General features: G+C 34.7%; 4 protein-coding genes across 4 annotated transcripts; 2 read left to right on the plus strand and 2 right to left on the minus strand.

Annotated features, from left to right (window-relative positions):
- Positions 1 to 732: 732 nt before the first annotated feature.
- LOC140880932 (protein EFFECTOR OF TRANSCRIPTION 2-like) lies at positions 733 to 4,461 on the plus strand. Its single transcript, XM_073285822.1, has 6 exons — positions 733 to 930; positions 1,238 to 1,612; positions 1,852 to 3,295; positions 3,356 to 3,655; positions 3,774 to 4,081; positions 4,176 to 4,461. The coding sequence occupies exons 1-3, from the start codon at positions 835 to 837 to the stop codon at positions 2,644 to 2,646; spliced, it is 1,266 nt and encodes a 421-aa protein (XP_073141923.1). The 5' UTR covers positions 733 to 834; the 3' UTR covers positions 2,647 to 3,295; positions 3,356 to 3,655; positions 3,774 to 4,081; positions 4,176 to 4,461.
- LOC140878167 (serine acetyltransferase 5-like) lies at positions 3,218 to 4,360 on the plus strand. Its single transcript, XM_073281778.1, has 3 exons — positions 3,218 to 3,655; positions 3,873 to 3,984; positions 4,176 to 4,360. The coding sequence occupies exons 1-3, from the start codon at positions 3,218 to 3,220 to the stop codon at positions 4,358 to 4,360; spliced, it is 735 nt and encodes a 244-aa protein (XP_073137879.1).
- Positions 4,462 to 4,904: 443 nt separating the features above from the next.
- Positions 4,905 to 7,579, minus strand: LOC140884260 (protein CutA, chloroplastic). The gene is made up of 7 exons (XM_073290963.1): positions 7,525 to 7,579; positions 6,819 to 7,027; positions 6,588 to 6,703; positions 5,791 to 5,853; positions 5,580 to 5,611; positions 5,381 to 5,475; positions 4,905 to 5,179 (listed from the first exon to the last, which is right to left on the minus strand). The coding sequence occupies exons 2-7, from the start codon at positions 6,983 to 6,985 to the stop codon at positions 5,083 to 5,085; spliced, it is 570 nt and encodes a 189-aa protein (XP_073147064.1). The 5' UTR covers positions 6,986 to 7,027; positions 7,525 to 7,579; the 3' UTR covers positions 4,905 to 5,082.
- Positions 7,580 to 12,031: 4,452 nt separating this feature from the next.
- On the minus strand, positions 12,032 to 15,229 carry LOC140883310 (uncharacterized). The gene is made up of 8 exons (XM_073289731.1): positions 14,655 to 15,229; positions 14,440 to 14,525; positions 13,754 to 13,832; positions 13,609 to 13,668; positions 13,322 to 13,443; positions 13,175 to 13,246; positions 12,968 to 13,075; positions 12,032 to 12,269 (listed from the first exon to the last, which is right to left on the minus strand). Exons 1-7 carry the CDS (start codon positions 14,991 to 14,993, stop codon positions 12,973 to 12,975), a joined length of 861 nt encoding a protein of 286 aa, XP_073145832.1. The 5' UTR covers positions 14,994 to 15,229; the 3' UTR covers positions 12,032 to 12,269; positions 12,968 to 12,972.
- Between the last annotated feature and the right edge of the window lie 304 nt (positions 15,230 to 15,533).

Raw genomic sequence — 15,533 nt, forward strand, 5'->3', positions numbered from 1 at the left:
TTAATGATTAAAAAAATAAGATATCATTTAAAATGACTAATTTGTCTAATAATTATGGTTTTGTTGGGAATTAAATTAATATATAATCGTAATTATATCTCAAACGTTAACTATTAATTGAAATTTAGTTAACTAAAGTTGTCTATTGCAATAATTAGGGGTGCAAACGAACCAAATCGAGCCGAATAATGGTAAAATTTTAAGGCTCGAATTCGGCTCGATAAGAGTATATTTGAGTTCGAGCTCGATTCGAAGTTCGATAATTTCAAATATTTTGGCTCGAGTTCGGCTCGAAATGAAGTTCGAGTTCGGTTCGAAATATTCGAACTTATCGTGAACTATTCGGATATTATGGTTCGAAAAGCTCGAAATGTAAATATATTATTATATAATTATATTATATTAATTAAATATTAAGGCTCGCGAACTATTCGCGAACTATTGAACAGAGTAATTTCGGCTCGAGCTCGGCTCGAAAAAAAGTTCGAACATGTTCGAATTCGACTCGAGTTCGATAAGCTCGAATACGAATCAAATATTTATCGAGCGGGCTCGTAAAGCTCACGAACAGGTTCGGTTCGTTTGCACCCCTAGCAATAATATAGTAAGATATATATATATATACATATATATATATTGTAAGATGTGTTTAATTAATAATTTATTAGTATCAAAATAATTGAAAAATTAGTTGGATCAGTGATAGCTCAGAGGCAGGGGTAAAGTGGTCCTCTCATCACACTTCATGGCACTTCACTTCGGAGTGCGGAGTGAGCTGCACAAGTAACGGCCCAAATTTGAATCACCGGATACGGTTGACTGGTTGACCGGTCAATGGGAACTCCGACCGCCACCTCCGCCGCCGGGGGGAGGCTGAAGAGAGAAGAATTCAGCTACATCAAACACGACTCAGCTTTCTCCCAGTGGAAGGTTAGCAACTCACTCGGAACATAGAATTGGAGTCTTATTTTTGGAAATCACAGGGTTAGCTCGTGCGAGGAGCTGAATTCTATTCTTAATTAAAGAAAACTGAATGTTAATTCCTTGCAATTGACAAGATTTCATATCCTTCTGAAGTTAATTTAAGACTCAAATGAGAGTTCTTCGGGATTCTGAAGTACAAAGTGTAGTTGAATGTTTCCTTAGCAAATTCTAACAAATCAAGATTCTAATTGTGTAGTTGAATATGAGAGTAAATAATGCTGGATTTTTTTTATTTATACGCGATATCTACTAGATTCTAATTGGAGCCTCTGATTGGAAAGACCATTCATTGGGAAAAGAAGGAGCAGAAAGGTACAGGACACATAACCTACCCAATTGCACTTCTTGCCCCGGAGTTTATGAACTCGGTGTAGGTATATCACGCCCACGACATGGGAGAGATGAGCGCAAACTTGACTCGAGTGCTGTGGTTCCTGTTTATCTTGGACAAGCTGACAATGTTCGGAATAGGCTTCAGCAGTATGGCCGCGAAGGTGCACATTTGGGGAATCGATGTTCAAATGGTGAGGCCGCCGGAATTGATCAAAGCATTTGTTCCGATAGAGACCCTGGTTTATTCACTGAGATATTCTCAAACGGCTTCCAGATTGTTTATAGATGGGCTCCGGTAAGTACTAATCTGTTAAATCCTTAGCATAAACGTCCATTTCACACATGTATCACCAATTTGTGTCTAAGGTGATCTCGCTCTTTTGGTTATTACCTAGTTCACTACTCTGTGTTATCATATTATCAGTTGTATGATCCTACTCTATGACACTCAAATATGCGTCTTGTACATTTTGACCCTTATCCCACACTGGCAGCCATTAATTTCATATTTTGTGCCTGTATTTCTTTCGAAAGATGAAAACTAAGAAGGATGCCGAGAAAACCGAAGCTCTGCTCCTTGAAAGATTTGACTATGCATGGAACAAAGGAAGCAATGGTGCACGTCGACCTGATGACGTGCTCAAAAAACTTGACCTCTACACAAGAGAATCTCTGTTTTCTCTTCTTTCCAAGAAGCTACGAGTTTTCAACCGCAAGAAAGTAGGGGTTGAAATCAAAACTTGTGAGCCATTTTTCTTGGACAACAAAGACGATTTATGCAATGATATGGATAACAATGGATTATTCTCTAGAATTTTTAAAATTAGGAGGTCCCAGCCAATACCAGTGTCATCTCCATGCAGTTCTAGCAATGTATGTGGCGTTGCTGTAGGCAATGGATCCATTTGTACCGAGCCAGCAGTTGAGGGAAGAAAACGATGTCCTGAGCACAAAGGCATGAAAGTTAATGGCTTTATTTCAAAGTTGAACATAGACAGGAAGGGTTCCTCCGATGGCTTTCACATTAACCATAACAACCATTTTGCTCCCACTTGTGGAGTTATCTTGGATGATGGGTCTCCTTGTAAGAGGTTGCCCGCCCACAGAAATAAAAGGTGTGTGGTGCATAAAGGAAGAAGAGTTTCTCCAGCAACACCTAAGTTTGTAGGAGAAGAAGTGGAACGAAATTCTTTATGGGGTGTTTGTGGAATAAACATCGAAGATGGAAAGATTTGTACGAGACAACCTGTTTCGGGAAGAAAAAGATGTAATTTACACAAAGGCATGAAGCATCATACAAGGTTACCTGCTGCCACCAAAACCGTATGAAGAAAAAGCAAGAACCTGCGAAGGAAGACACAAGTAAGAAGCTGTTATTACCCTATTTTCACAGAGAATACAACAATTGGTTGTTTAGAACATAAAAATTGAGTTCGATCAATTATTTTTTGTTTTGTTTGTTTTGTTTTGTTTTGGTTTTTTAACTAAGTTTGATTCATTCTTATGTATACGTGTGTGGGGGGAAAACAAGTGCTATGTCTTGTTTCTTTTATTTCTCGATGATTCTTTATGGCATGATTTGGGTCATGGACTTTGATTTAAATTGATATCGTGTTATTAAATGTTAAATCATTACTTAATTAATATATATGAATGCGACATGGTAAAAGTGGGGTAATCTAATCTAATTTATCGATAAAAGAAATTTAATTAAGTTATAAACATGTTTGAAGTACGTAGAACAATGAAAGAAGTTTAAAAAAAACACAAAAATGGTTAACGATGATGGGAACTATTATTATCGAGGTTGTAATACTTTTCTGCTTCTGGAATCATTATAATTTCATGTGCTACCACCCTCCTCCACCTTCTCTCTCAACCCTCAGTCAAACCGACTCCGATGGATGCAATGCCTGTGGAGGAATTCAGGGACATGTGCCCACCGCCGGGGTCGGAGGAGGCTTGGGTGTGGGTGCAGGTGTGGGTGTGGGTGTGGGTGGGGGTGGGGGTGGGGGTGGGGGTGGGGGTGTGGGCACAGATCAAAGCTGAGGCACGGAGTAATGCAGACGCCGAGCCGGCTCTGGCCAGCTACTTGTACTCCACCATCCTCGCTCACTCCTCCCTGGAGCGTTCTCTGTCTTTCCACTTGGGCAACATGCTCGGCTCAGCCACGCTGCCGTCTATGCTTCTCCATGATCTCTTCCTCGACATCTTTTCCACAGACGATGCACTACGCGCTGCCACAGTTGCCGACCTTCGTGCCAGCCGTTCTCGTGATCCTGCCTGCATTTCCTTCTCACACTGCCTTCTGAGTCACAAGGGCTTTCTGGCCTGTCAGGTCTTGGAAGTTTTACAAAATATTCCATAATATCATGCATGTGTTAATTTGAATTGTTGTTTACCTACTGCCTGTTCTTGCTACATGAAATAAACTGTGGAATGGACGTACAAAATAGGCCTAACAGTGCCTATTCTTGCTAAATGCAAGACACCTGAAGAAAAGTTTCTTGATTCAAGTGGATGGATAGAAGGGCTCTTCATATTTGTATTCGTAGGCTCACCGAGTTGCTCACAAGCTCTGGACACAATCTCGAAGGCCTTTAGCTCTTGCTCTCCAGTCTCGTGTTTCAGTTTTTGCCGTCGATATCCACCCGGCCGCGATAATGGGTCAAGGCCTTCTTTTTTTAACATGCAACCGGAGTTGTAGTAGGCGAGACTGCTGTCATTGGCAACAACTTCTCCATTCTTCACCACGTTACTTTAGGTGGTACCGAAAAATTCGGTGGGGATCATGCAACCGGAGTTGTAGTAGGCTGTCATTGGCAACAACGTCTCCATTCTCCACCACGTTACTTTAGGTGGTACCGAAAAAATTGGTGGGGATCGCCATCCCAAGATCGGTGATGGAGTTCTGTTTGGTGCCGGAGCAACGATATTGGGGGGTGTGAAAATCGGAGAGGGAGCCACAATCGAACCAGGTTCAGTGGTTCTGTTCGACGTGCCTCCAAGAACAACTGCGGTGGGGAATCCAGCAATCCAATAGAATGGTCGGATTATATAATATAAGATTGAGTGATCATATTGCTATGGATGTAATGGATATCATAGTATACGAAAGTTACATTACCTGAAATGGAACAGGAGAAAAATATCATGCATTCATACGCCACCATCTTTGGCTTGTATCTTGTATCTTACTATTGGGTGTTTTAATCATATTTCCTTATTGTAAGAATGGTACATAGTTTTCCATCAGATGACTTCAATTAAAATATTTTCATAGTACGTCTCGAGTTCATGCTCAAATCCCGTCGATTGTGTGCGGGCAATTTCATACTTTGGTGTTACAATTTGATGTAATTTAAAATTTGATGTACTTTTACTCAAAATAAATAAATAAATAAATCATTGCTTAGTAGGAGGAAAAAAAATAAGGGGAGAGAAATAATATATTTTTTTATTTGGAGTGAAAGACCTTTCTCGCATTTACTTTCTTTTCTTTCCATGAAAAGACTTCTAAACAAAACTTTTTCTTCATATATATATATTTTCTCTCCATTTTGATACTCCCAAATGAAGTACAAGTCTTGAGCAATAAAACATAATTCATAACAAGCATTTTTTGAATTCAAAATGAGTTCTTGCCCTGCCCAAACCCACATTTTCAGATAGTCCATTTGTTTTACTGAAACAAGCTCACACGATCACATATCAAAGTAGAACATGGTGAACAACATTCAAGCATCATGTTAGAGTAATTACATCTCAAGATTGCTCATCACTTCCCCTTGTGTTGTCTTTGATCCACTCGAGATACTCGAGGTCGCCACCAGTTATGGGCAATGCAATCACTTCAGGCACCCTATGCACCAAATTGATTTCAAAAAGAAAAAAGATAATAAAAATGTCAATAGATTATTTCCAACAAACAAAAATTTTTGAAGGGCTTTCAAAAAAAAAAAGTTATTTGAAGGGAAATGATAGCATAAAAACAAATTTTAGTAATAGTTACAACAGATTTTATCAACATGTGATGCCAAGGGAAATGAGGGTGGGTGCTTACTCGTATTCGTGATTTGCCTTCACATGCTCTGTTAAAGCTTGTAAAAGAGACTCCCTTGTCTTAATTATAAGCAACTCTTCAGAATCAGTTTGTATCTGCTCAACATACAAGCAAAACAAAATATAAATATCTGCAATTCAGTCACGCAACAAAGTGGTAGAGTACTGCTTTATGACGCTCCATCAAGATAAAATCTTACCTTTCCTTCCCACTCATAAGTTGACTCGACTCCTGAACAGAAATAAAAATATATTGTTTATTTTACAACCATTTAAATTACATCAAACAGTCGTATGTCAAAAAAGGTAGATTCCAAGCGTATGAGCTGAAAGCATAGAAGCTGAACATGTGAAGAAAATAAATTATAATGAACAAAATGAGTGATGTTGAACAACCATAAAAGCACTAACCTGGTACTCGACTTACGCATGCAGCAAGTCTTTCTTTGACTATGCTCTCTGCCAGTTTTTTTCCTGGACCAAGGGACAAGATAAGGAATGAGAATCAGACCTAACAAGGAATTGATACATGAAAATTAGCCTCATCTCAATACATAGAAGTATTAACTTCGGGTCATTCTTTTATTTTACGTCAACGCAGCCAACTAGTGAGAGGAGTTGGAATGGATCATTGTTAGTCTAGACTCTAGATAGCTGGTAAATTATTTACACATAGTGTCTCGAGAAGCTTTGATAGTAAAAATCGTATAATTGTAATTTTCTGTTTACAATAACTTTGTAGGCACAGAAGTTATCGTGTTTAAAATGAAAGAGAATACTTAGCTGAGAAAGACAATAATTTGAGATTTTTAATGTATTCCAGATTCCCCATTGGTGTCTCTAACTAATTTACTGGCACCTATATCTAATGCTCATTGATAGAAAATGGTTTAAAAACAATTCAAATACACAAAAAATCACCAAAGCACTTCACCAAATTATAGCAAGTCTATGAGTTTACTTCTTCATTAGTTTATTTCCACGGTCAAATATAACATGCCAAACTGCACGCAACATAAAACAGACTGTTTCTGTTCTTGGGTTGCAGGATATTTTTGAGAGAAGGCACATTTGGCCAACACAGTGCAGCTTCAATTGTTTGTTTCTAAATATAAGACAAACTGACCAGGAAATTAAATTGAAGAGCACACCCAACATCCACTGATTGGAATTTATGCTTCATAAAATAAATAGGAAATTTAAATAACCTGCTTCTTTGTTAGGAACAGTAACATAAACCACGATACTAGGGACAGTTGTGCTATTTGTCTCCATTCTGAAAGTATGGACTTTCCTGCTCTGTGATCGTGCACCAAGTTTTGATCTGTAAAAAAATTGAGTAAAATTTAGATGGCATATTCTCACTATCAAATCAGAAAATACCACAACAAACTTTTGCGAAAAAAAAAAAAAAAAATCAACATTCAAGTAAAGTTTACCGCAACAGAGGAACAAATGGAAGCGATTGAGCACTACCCATTTTGGAGAAGAGAGAAACAGAGCAAAAATTGGAAAGACCCAAACTAAGCACACAGAAAGCACCCACCAAAGGAAGGCAGCGACGGACCACTATTGAGGGGATAATGGACGAAAACCTTGATGCCATGAGATTTTGCAATTTGGTTTGGCTTTATGGGATTACTATTACCTGATACCAATCATGCATTACACAAATCAGACCCTCAAGAAAAGAAAGGAATAGCTAATATTTTAGGTAGTTTGTACTAATGGTCGAGTGAGATTCCAAAAGGCACCAGACAAATGCAATTCAATCCCACTTCTAAAATTAACAAAACCACAAACTAGTCAAGGCAACAGCTTAATCAAGACTGCATTATTCCTAATCAACAATAAATAAATCTTACGCCCCGATTTACCAGTGATTCTCCTAATCTAAAGCAAAGATGATTTGCACCGTTAGGGTAAGATATGAAAAAATTCATCCCAGAATCAAAATCTTGGTTTCATCCCAGTCCACACTCCATAAATCTATAAACTAACAAGTTTGCCCAATGAGTAACAAAATCTATAAAAAGCCTTCCAAAGACATTTATACAAATTCCCATGATTCCAAAAACTGTAATTTTTTCAAATTGGATTTTTAGCAGCTTACGGGAAGAGGAAGAAGAAGAAGAAGAATTTCACCTTATTGTTGCCGCAGCACTGGGAGCTCTGTTGCGTGGTGGTAAATGGTAATAGGTGATGCTTCATTAGATTTTCATATATTAATGAATATTAATATATAATTTCTAAATACATATTTTTTATAATTTATTTCACGATTCTTGTAAAAACGTTTTTTTTTTTTTTTTGAAGGCTTGTAAAAACGTTGTGGATATACGTTGGAACAACTCTTATAAGAATATTTTTGAATAATTCTTTCATAAGAAAGTATAATTTTCGTTTCACCCTTATTTTTTTATTTTTAAAATATCAAAAAACATTCTTCAATTATTCTTAAAAAAGAGTAACACTCATGTGAGACGGTCTCATCCGTGAGACGGGTCAATCCTACCCATATTTATAATAATAAGTAATACTTTTGACATAAAATATAATATTTTTTAATGGATAACTCATATAAAAGACCCGTCTAAAAAAAATTACCCTTGAGACCGTCTCATAGAAGTTTTTGTCCTTAAAAAATTATACTTAGATAACATTATTTTGAAAGAGTAATACCCTTATGAGACGGTCTCACAAATGAAACGGGTCAATTCTACCCATATTTATAATAATAAGTAATATTTTTGGCATAAAATATAATAATTTTTAATGGATAACCCTGTAGACAATTAAATTTGTCAACATTCAAATATGGCAAGTACGAAGTAATTAAATATCAATAAAACAATTAGCTATTTTTGGGAAGATTAAATTCCTAAAAATTAAATAGTTAATTAATTGATATTTTAATATATTTTGTGATCAAATCAAGATTGCATCTTGCACAAATTGGAAGATAATACTAATATTTTTAGTATTTGAGATCAAATCTTGCATCAAATAGAAGAAAATACTAATTTTTTTAGTATTTAAAATCAAATCTTGTGATTAATCGAAAGGAGAAATATTTTCAATCATAGTGTATTTCCTTAATCTTATGAAGTGGTTGAACACTGAAAAATATTCCTCATTGTCTCTTCAAGAAAGTGAATTATTTTCACTTCTTCAAATCACCAAGCCTTCAAATTATGCGCTTTCACCATCTTGAGTTGATTGGACCTGACCCACCTTTCGAAATCTCTCGAAGTATGTGATGTGCAGCCGCAAGATTGAGAAAAAAAAAATTTTAAATATATGTTTCATCAATGCTGGTGAATTCTTCGATACCTTGAATGACTTCATCATATAGATGTCTGACGATGGAGAGGCCCAACAAAGAATATGTAAATGGTTCACAATGTAAAAGTCAATAGTTTATTATTGAGTGGACACCATGTTTCTCAAAATGTTTTCATAATATTGGAATCTCGATCGAATGTGAATAATGAAGCATACACGGGGTCGTATATTTGAACTGCCTGAAGCCTATGATCACTCCGGTAAAGAATGCCTTCTGTACACTTCTAATATCATTTGATGTAATGAAATTCGCCAAATAATTGAAGTGTACTGTCTTGTATTGCCTTTTTTCAATGATCCGTCGCTTCAATAATGGATATGAATATAAGGAAGAAAAAAAAAATTCAACCAAAGAAGATGCATGAAGGGGAAATAAAAGTTTCTATCTTTCGCTTGATTGGTGAAGAAGAAAATATGGATGCAAAAAAATTTGGATGGAATTAAATTTGAATTGAGAATTCGTGAAACCTCAAAGAAATTGCAACAACTAAATTATCGTGACTTATTCACTCAAAAACAAATTATTTGTGAATAAGTCTCGAGGGGGCATTTGTAGACAATTAAATTTGTCAACCTTCAAATATGGCAAGTACGAAGTAATTAAATATCAATAAAACAATTAGCTATTTTTGGGAAGATTAAATTCCTAAAAAATAAATAGTTAATTAATTGATATTTTAATATATTTTGTTATCAAATCAAGATTGCATCTTGCACAAATTGGAAGATAATACTAATACTTTTAGTATTTGAGATCAAATCTTGCATCAAATAGAAGAAAATACTAATTTTTTTAGTATTTAAAATCAAATGTTGTGATTAATGGAAGATAATCACCAAATAAATCAGGAGGAGCCAATCAAATTGCGACACCTCATCAAATAAAAATGGTAGGAATCTGCATCCTTCAGCTATAAATAAGGGCAGATGACCAAGAAGAAAACACAACAAAGAAGACTGAAGCAAAGAAGTAAAAGAATTCAAGATTTTTCTCTCAAGTCACATTCAAGAAGCTTGCATTCTTCATCAAATAAATCAAATTCAAGAAGATTGTGTCCTTTATCAAATTCAAGAAGTTCATGTTCTTCAAAAAATAAATCAAATTTAAGAAGATCATGTTCTTAATTCAAGAAGATAGTGTTCTTCATCAAATTCAAGATAACAAATTTCAAGACGCGATTCAAGGAGTTCATCGCGTTCTTCCCAAATTTTGAAGTTTAATTCGATATCAAGGTGTTAACCCATCGAATTAATTTTATCAAGACATCAAATCAAATCTCAAGACATCAAATCTTCTTCTAGAAGATCAAATACTCAAGAAATTCAAATTCATCAAGAAATTGTCATTGAAGAGGAAAATCAAGGGATTATTTAGAGATTGCATCCACTAATCTTTATTTAATTTCTCAAATTCACTTTGTATCAATTTTCTATTTCTTAAATTTAAAGAAATAAAGAATTTTGCGCTACAAATTTTTGGCTTGTTATCTTGAATTTGATGAAGAACACTATCTTCTTGAATTTTATGAAGAACACGATCTTCTTGAATTTGATTTATTTGTTAAAGAACATGAACTTCTTGAATTTGATGAAGGACACAATCTTCTTGAATTTGATTTATTTGATGAAGAATGCGAGCTTCTTGAATTTGATGAAGAACACAATCTTCTTGAATTTGATTTATTTGTTGAAGAACACAAACTTCTTGAATTTGATGAAGAACACGATCTTCTTGAATTTGATTTGTTTGATGAAGAAGACGAACTTCTTGAATTTAATGAAGAGAACGATCTTCTTGAATTTGAATGAATTTAAGTATATTTGAAGAAGAACGCAATTAATCTCTTGAATCACGCCTTGATCTTCTCGAATTTGATGATTTTGAAGAAGAACGCCTTGAATTGCGCCTTGAACTTCTTGAATGTGACTTGAGAGAAAAATCTTGAATTCTTCTACTTCTTTGCTTCACTTCTTTGTTGTGTTTTCTTCTTGGTCATCTGCCCCCTATTTATAGCTGAAAAATGCAGATTCCTACCATTTTTATTTGAAGAGGTGTCGCAATTTGATTGGCTCCTCCTGATTTATTTGGTGATTATCTTCCATTAATCACAAGATTTAATTTTAAATACTAAAAAAATTAGTATTTTCTTCTATTTGATGCAAGATTTGATCTCAAATACTAAAATTATTAGTATTCTCTTTCAATTTGTGCAAGATGCAATCTTGATTTGATCACAAAATATATTAAAATATCAATTAATTAACTATTTATTATTTAGGAATTTAATCTTCCCAAAAATAGCTAATTATTTTATTGATATTTAATTACTTCGTACTTGCCATATTTGAAGGTTGACAAATTTAATTGTCTACAAACCCATATAAGAGACTCGTCTAAAACAAATGACCCTTGAGACCGTCTCATATGAGTTTTTGCCATTTTGAAAATATTTTTTAAAAGAGTAAAACTCACGGATTATATCGGATATATATATCTTACAAAATTGACATACGAGACCATCTGATATAATTTTTTTCAATAACTTTTTCAATTTTTTTTTTTATCTAAACACATAATTAAATTTCTTTCAAAAACTCAAATTTTTTTTAAAATATTTGTTCAAATAGAGTCTAAATCCTGATCTATACTTTTTTATTGTCCAAAGTATATTTCTTATAATAAGTCAGCCTGTTGAGTTTTTTTAACAATAACTCTCATGAACTTATTCTATATATAAAAAAAAAATTAATATAGTAAAACTGAAAAAATGCGTAGTAAAATCAAAATAGCAATTCAATCTCGACCATGCATCAATCATTCGTCGAAAAACGTATTACCCGCATGTAATAGGAAGTGAGCGAAGGCAATGAGAATAAGATTAAGGAGTGTACAATTTTTTATTTTTTTTATTTGATCCAAGAAATTGTGAAAAATTACAATTTTGAACTTCTATATTTTCATATTTCAATTTAGTCGTACATATACCAATTTTCCGTAATTTAATTATTTTTCATCGAAAATGCTAATATGACACTATGCATATCAACTCCACGTCAAAGCTGGACACCTCAGAAAAAAAACTCAAATTACCAAAAAAAAAAAAAAACAAAGATAACATTCTCAAACTGAAATTTGATAGCATAGATCATCGAAATCGCAAAAAGATAAAGTTATAAAATAAAATAAAAAAACAATTTTCCAAAGAAATTGCAACATTATTACTTATATTGTTATTACTAATAATAATATATATAATTTTGAAGGAAATTTGACCTACCACAATCAGGGTGAGTTTAAATACAGAAGTTAAACATAAATAAATAAATAAAACTAAAATACGTACAATAATGTCATAAAATCACATTACAATAATGTTTAGGTAAATTGGCTTCATTTCATTTCAAAATATGAAGTGAAAATTCAATCATCATCCACGCATACCAGTCAAAGTTCTAGATAGTTCAGTGCAATTGGTGGAATAAATAAATGAATTCAAACAAATATTGTTGGTTCAAACTTCTCTTCCAAAATTAAACGATCCTCTCTGCAAGGCAAAATTAAAATATCAGGCTCCCAAATTTCACATCACTTTCTTTATGTTTTTTTTTTTTTTTTGAGTACAAATTATATTGAATATCGAAATTACATCATATTATGACACTAAAGAGTGAAATTTGCCCGCACAACCGACGAGACTTGAGCATGGACTCGAGACGTGCTTGTCTCCAAAAGGTTGTAAAAAAAGAAAAGAAAAAGAGACTGTCCAATGCATGCTATGGAAGTACGAACAAATACATCTTTAAGTGTTCAAAGCGAAAATTACAACCCTTTAATTTCTTATTATTTCTGAATTGTGGAAGGGATTTGTTACAGTTGAGTCTTGAACCCGATATCTCGTTCCAAACGTTCGACTTGGTACCAGATGACTATAAATCATCGACCAAAATGGCAATCCTTTATCGCCAGGTGAACACAGGAATTTTGGGGAAGAAAACGAGGCTGAGAGAAAGACGATGACTCACAAAATTGGGGGGCAAAGTTTTCAACTCAGTTGTTGCTCACCTAGTTGTCGATGGTGGTTGCTCATGTGATCAAAACTCTCTCTCTCTATATATATATATATATATATATTTCTTCTTTATTCGAGGGGAATGTCCAAAACACGAACTTAAACTAAACCTACAAAATCCAAGTGCTAACAAATAAACAGATGAAAAGAATCACAGGCCCTATGGATTTTACCTTGGCTATATCTTGTGAGTGGTGTAACCCGTTTCTTCTGTTGTTAGGTTCTCACTCCAATTTCCAAATTCAGTTCCACCGAACATCACTTGCTTGATTCCGATGTAGCTGGAACATTCCAACACGAACAAGTAAGAGATGTACAGGAAACAAGAACTCAGATCTTAAAGTAATGATATATGCAAAATGATGGATTTAGGTTCTTACTCGGAGCTTATTTGTGTCAATGCATTTATCAAAATATCCAAGAGTAATGGTTCACTTGTACCGATATCCACCCTGTCGATGTACGACTCAATTCAAATATCTACAGACAAACCCAGCCCTCGAGCCTTAAGGAGCCAAAAATCTTACCAAATTCGAGCTAGGTTATCTTGAATTTCAAGGTCTCCTATGTTGTAAAATGTGGTTGGTGTAACATTAGCTCCTTGAATATGATCATAACTCGGTCTTTTCTCCATTGGAGATTGTGAAAGCTGTGAAAGATAAGAGTGACAAATTACGATGCATACGATAACGATCCTACCCTTGTCATCGTTCACATAGCTTTTTGCCAGTTTTCAGGACACCAGCTCGTGTAGCTCCATCGATTTCTCTAGTTTTCAAGCATATAAAGAAACATGTCTTTGAAGGAAGCTTACTTGCATATTCAGAGAATTGCATCCACCAAGACGTCCAATAATGTGCCATGAACGAATTGTCTGAATAAAATTTAGATGAACAATATTACTGAGGTTTAGGGGACAAATACAAAATAAATGGAACATAAGCACCAGGGTCACTTACGTCACGGATAAGAGAAATGTCTTTATCTAACAGGGTGTTGTAGAACTCCAACCATATATATGAATTTGAGAAATCAAACCTGGCCTTACAAACAATATGTCAGTCCAAATTTCACTTTTATGAGATTTTTTGAAAGTCTTAAACATCAAACCCAAGATTTGGCACAACTAGTATGTAATCCATGAAAGTAGATCTGTAAAAGTGAAGGAGAATGACAAAAATAATGGGAAAAACATTATGGACATTTATTAGATCAACATTCAGAGGCTACTTCTACAAAAAAAATGTTGGATGAAGCATCATACGGAACCCCTCGATGCTCAAGATTTTATAAATATGAGTGATTTTCGTCCAATTTAGCTTAATATTCACAGGGGAAATTGTAGACCCGTAGCAAAAGAAAGATACCGATTTACAATTAATTTGACCTCCAACGTCATTGTAATTGACGAAGTATTCACAATTACTGTTAAGAATCTTGTGCCTCAGGAATTATTATATGCACTCCACAGAAGCACAATACCTTTCGCAATGAGTTTCCCCCTAAAATTTAAATCATAATGCTCTCCGGGCATAAGTAGTTGTGGCATTCAATCTCCACATATTTTGAAATGTCTGATTATAATCTAATTTGTCTAACAGCAAGAACACAACTTTTTTACAGTCAAAAGTGAACTTCAACTTACCTGTTAAATTTCACTTGCAGGGGCTTAGCTGAACCAGTTTTTGAATGCAATATTTTGTTCTTCTTCCTTCTCAATCTCTCCTCCAACTGCCCAATCAGACAAAACAGTTAAGGAAATCCCACTGTTATCATAACCATCCAGAAACATACAGGGAAATAAACAAAAGAAACCAGGAAAAAGCAAACCAATTTGATAGGGACAAAGTAGAAGCTTACTTTAGACCTCGCTTTTTCCGGATCATCGAGATAAGAGCCAATAATCTCAGCAAACTCAGGATCTTTATCATAATCCTTTCCTTCATCTTCTCCACCACTAAATCCTCCTCTACTCCATGGAAACTCATCCTTATCCTCATTATCATCCACAGCTTCACCATCAAAACCATTCATTTCAATCTGGGTCAGCGATTTCTTGGCCCTTAATCTGGTGACATATGAGCACAATCTGGAAGCGCAGTGGTTATGAATCGGAAGACTAGAAGCCAGGAGCTTTATGCAGAAAATTGAAGGAGGTAATGTTTGTAGAGAGGGTGAGCAGGACTGGAGGATAAACATTGAGTTCAAAGCAAGTTTGGAACAGCAGACTGAATGGAAATGCACCTGCAAGCAGAGAAAGTGCAGAAAACAGAAACTTAATTCTGTTTCAGTTTATTCGAGAAAGGGTAAAATCAAGAGCCATGGGCGGAGGCGGCAGAGAAAGGGGAGGCAGCGCCGCCGGTGGAGGAGGACGAAGAGCCGCCGGTGGGGTTTTGGCCGCGAAACACTGTGAAGATACTTTCAGAATTGAAGGAGCAAACTTTGGGCCCAACAAAATCGTTATTATTATTTTAAATTATTAAACTAATTTACCACATTAACCGAATATAAAATTTTAGATTAAAAAAAAAATTATGTAGTAATTCAAGATATTTTGGGTTTTTTTAATCTATATATGGTATTTTTTTTAAAAAAAACTCTAATTTAGAGGCGTCTGACTGATTTAAAAGAGCTTATAATCTAATGGTAAAAAAAAAGCTTATAATATTTTATTTTAAAAATAAAATTTTAAAGTGTTTGCAAGAACTTGTTTTTAACAACTTAAATATGTTGTCGTGG

Source organism: Henckelia pumila, chromosome 2 (assembly GCF_033568475.1).
Source record: "Henckelia pumila isolate YLH828 chromosome 2, ASM3356847v2, whole genome shotgun sequence".
NCBI lineage: Eukaryota > Viridiplantae > Streptophyta > Magnoliopsida > Lamiales > Gesneriaceae > Henckelia > Henckelia pumila.

Bases quoted from the DNA above. Each gene is read 5' to 3' on its own strand.
- LOC140884260 (XM_073290963.1), bottom strand. From the start codon at position 6,985: ATGGCATCAAGGTTTTCGTCCATTATCCCCTCAATAGTGGTCCGTCGC. The intron at 6,704-6,818 runs GTAAACTTTACT...ATTTTTTTACAG, and splicing joins CCATTTGTTCCTCTGTTGCG to ATCAAAACTTGGTGCACGAT. The intron at 5,854-6,587 runs GTTATTTAAATT...CCCTTGGTCCAG, and splicing joins TGTTCCTAACAAAGAAGCAG to GAAAAAAACTGGCAGAGAGC.
- LOC140883310 (XM_073289731.1), bottom strand. From the start codon at position 14,993: ATGTTTATCCTCCAGTCCTGCTCACCCTCTCTACAAACATTACCTCCT. The intron at 13,444-13,608 runs GTAAGCTTCCTT...TATCTTTCACAG, and splicing joins GCAATTCTCTGAATATGCAA to CTTTCACAATCTCCAATGGA. The intron at 13,247-13,321 runs GTAAGATTTTTG...GTACATCGACAG, and splicing joins GATAACCTAGCTCGAATTTG to GGTGGATATCGGTACAAGTG.
- LOC140878167 (XM_073281778.1), top strand. From the start codon at position 3,218: ATGGATGCAATGCCTGTGGAGGAATTCAGGGACATGTGCCCACCGCCG. The intron at 3,656-3,872 runs GTCTTGGAAGTT...TTGTATTCGTAG, and splicing joins AGGGCTTTCTGGCCTGTCAG to GCTCACCGAGTTGCTCACAA. The intron at 3,985-4,175 runs GTCAAGGCCTTC...ACGTTACTTTAG, and splicing joins CCACCCGGCCGCGATAATGG to GTGGTACCGAAAAAATTGGT.
- LOC140880932 (XM_073285822.1), top strand. From the start codon at position 835: ATGGGAACTCCGACCGCCACCTCCGCCGCCGGGGGGAGGCTGAAGAGA. The intron at 931-1,237 runs GTTAGCAACTCA...GATATCTACTAG, and splicing joins CAGCTTTCTCCCAGTGGAAG to ATTCTAATTGGAGCCTCTGA. The intron at 1,613-1,851 runs GTAAGTACTAAT...TTCTTTCGAAAG, and splicing joins TTGTTTATAGATGGGCTCCG to ATGAAAACTAAGAAGGATGC.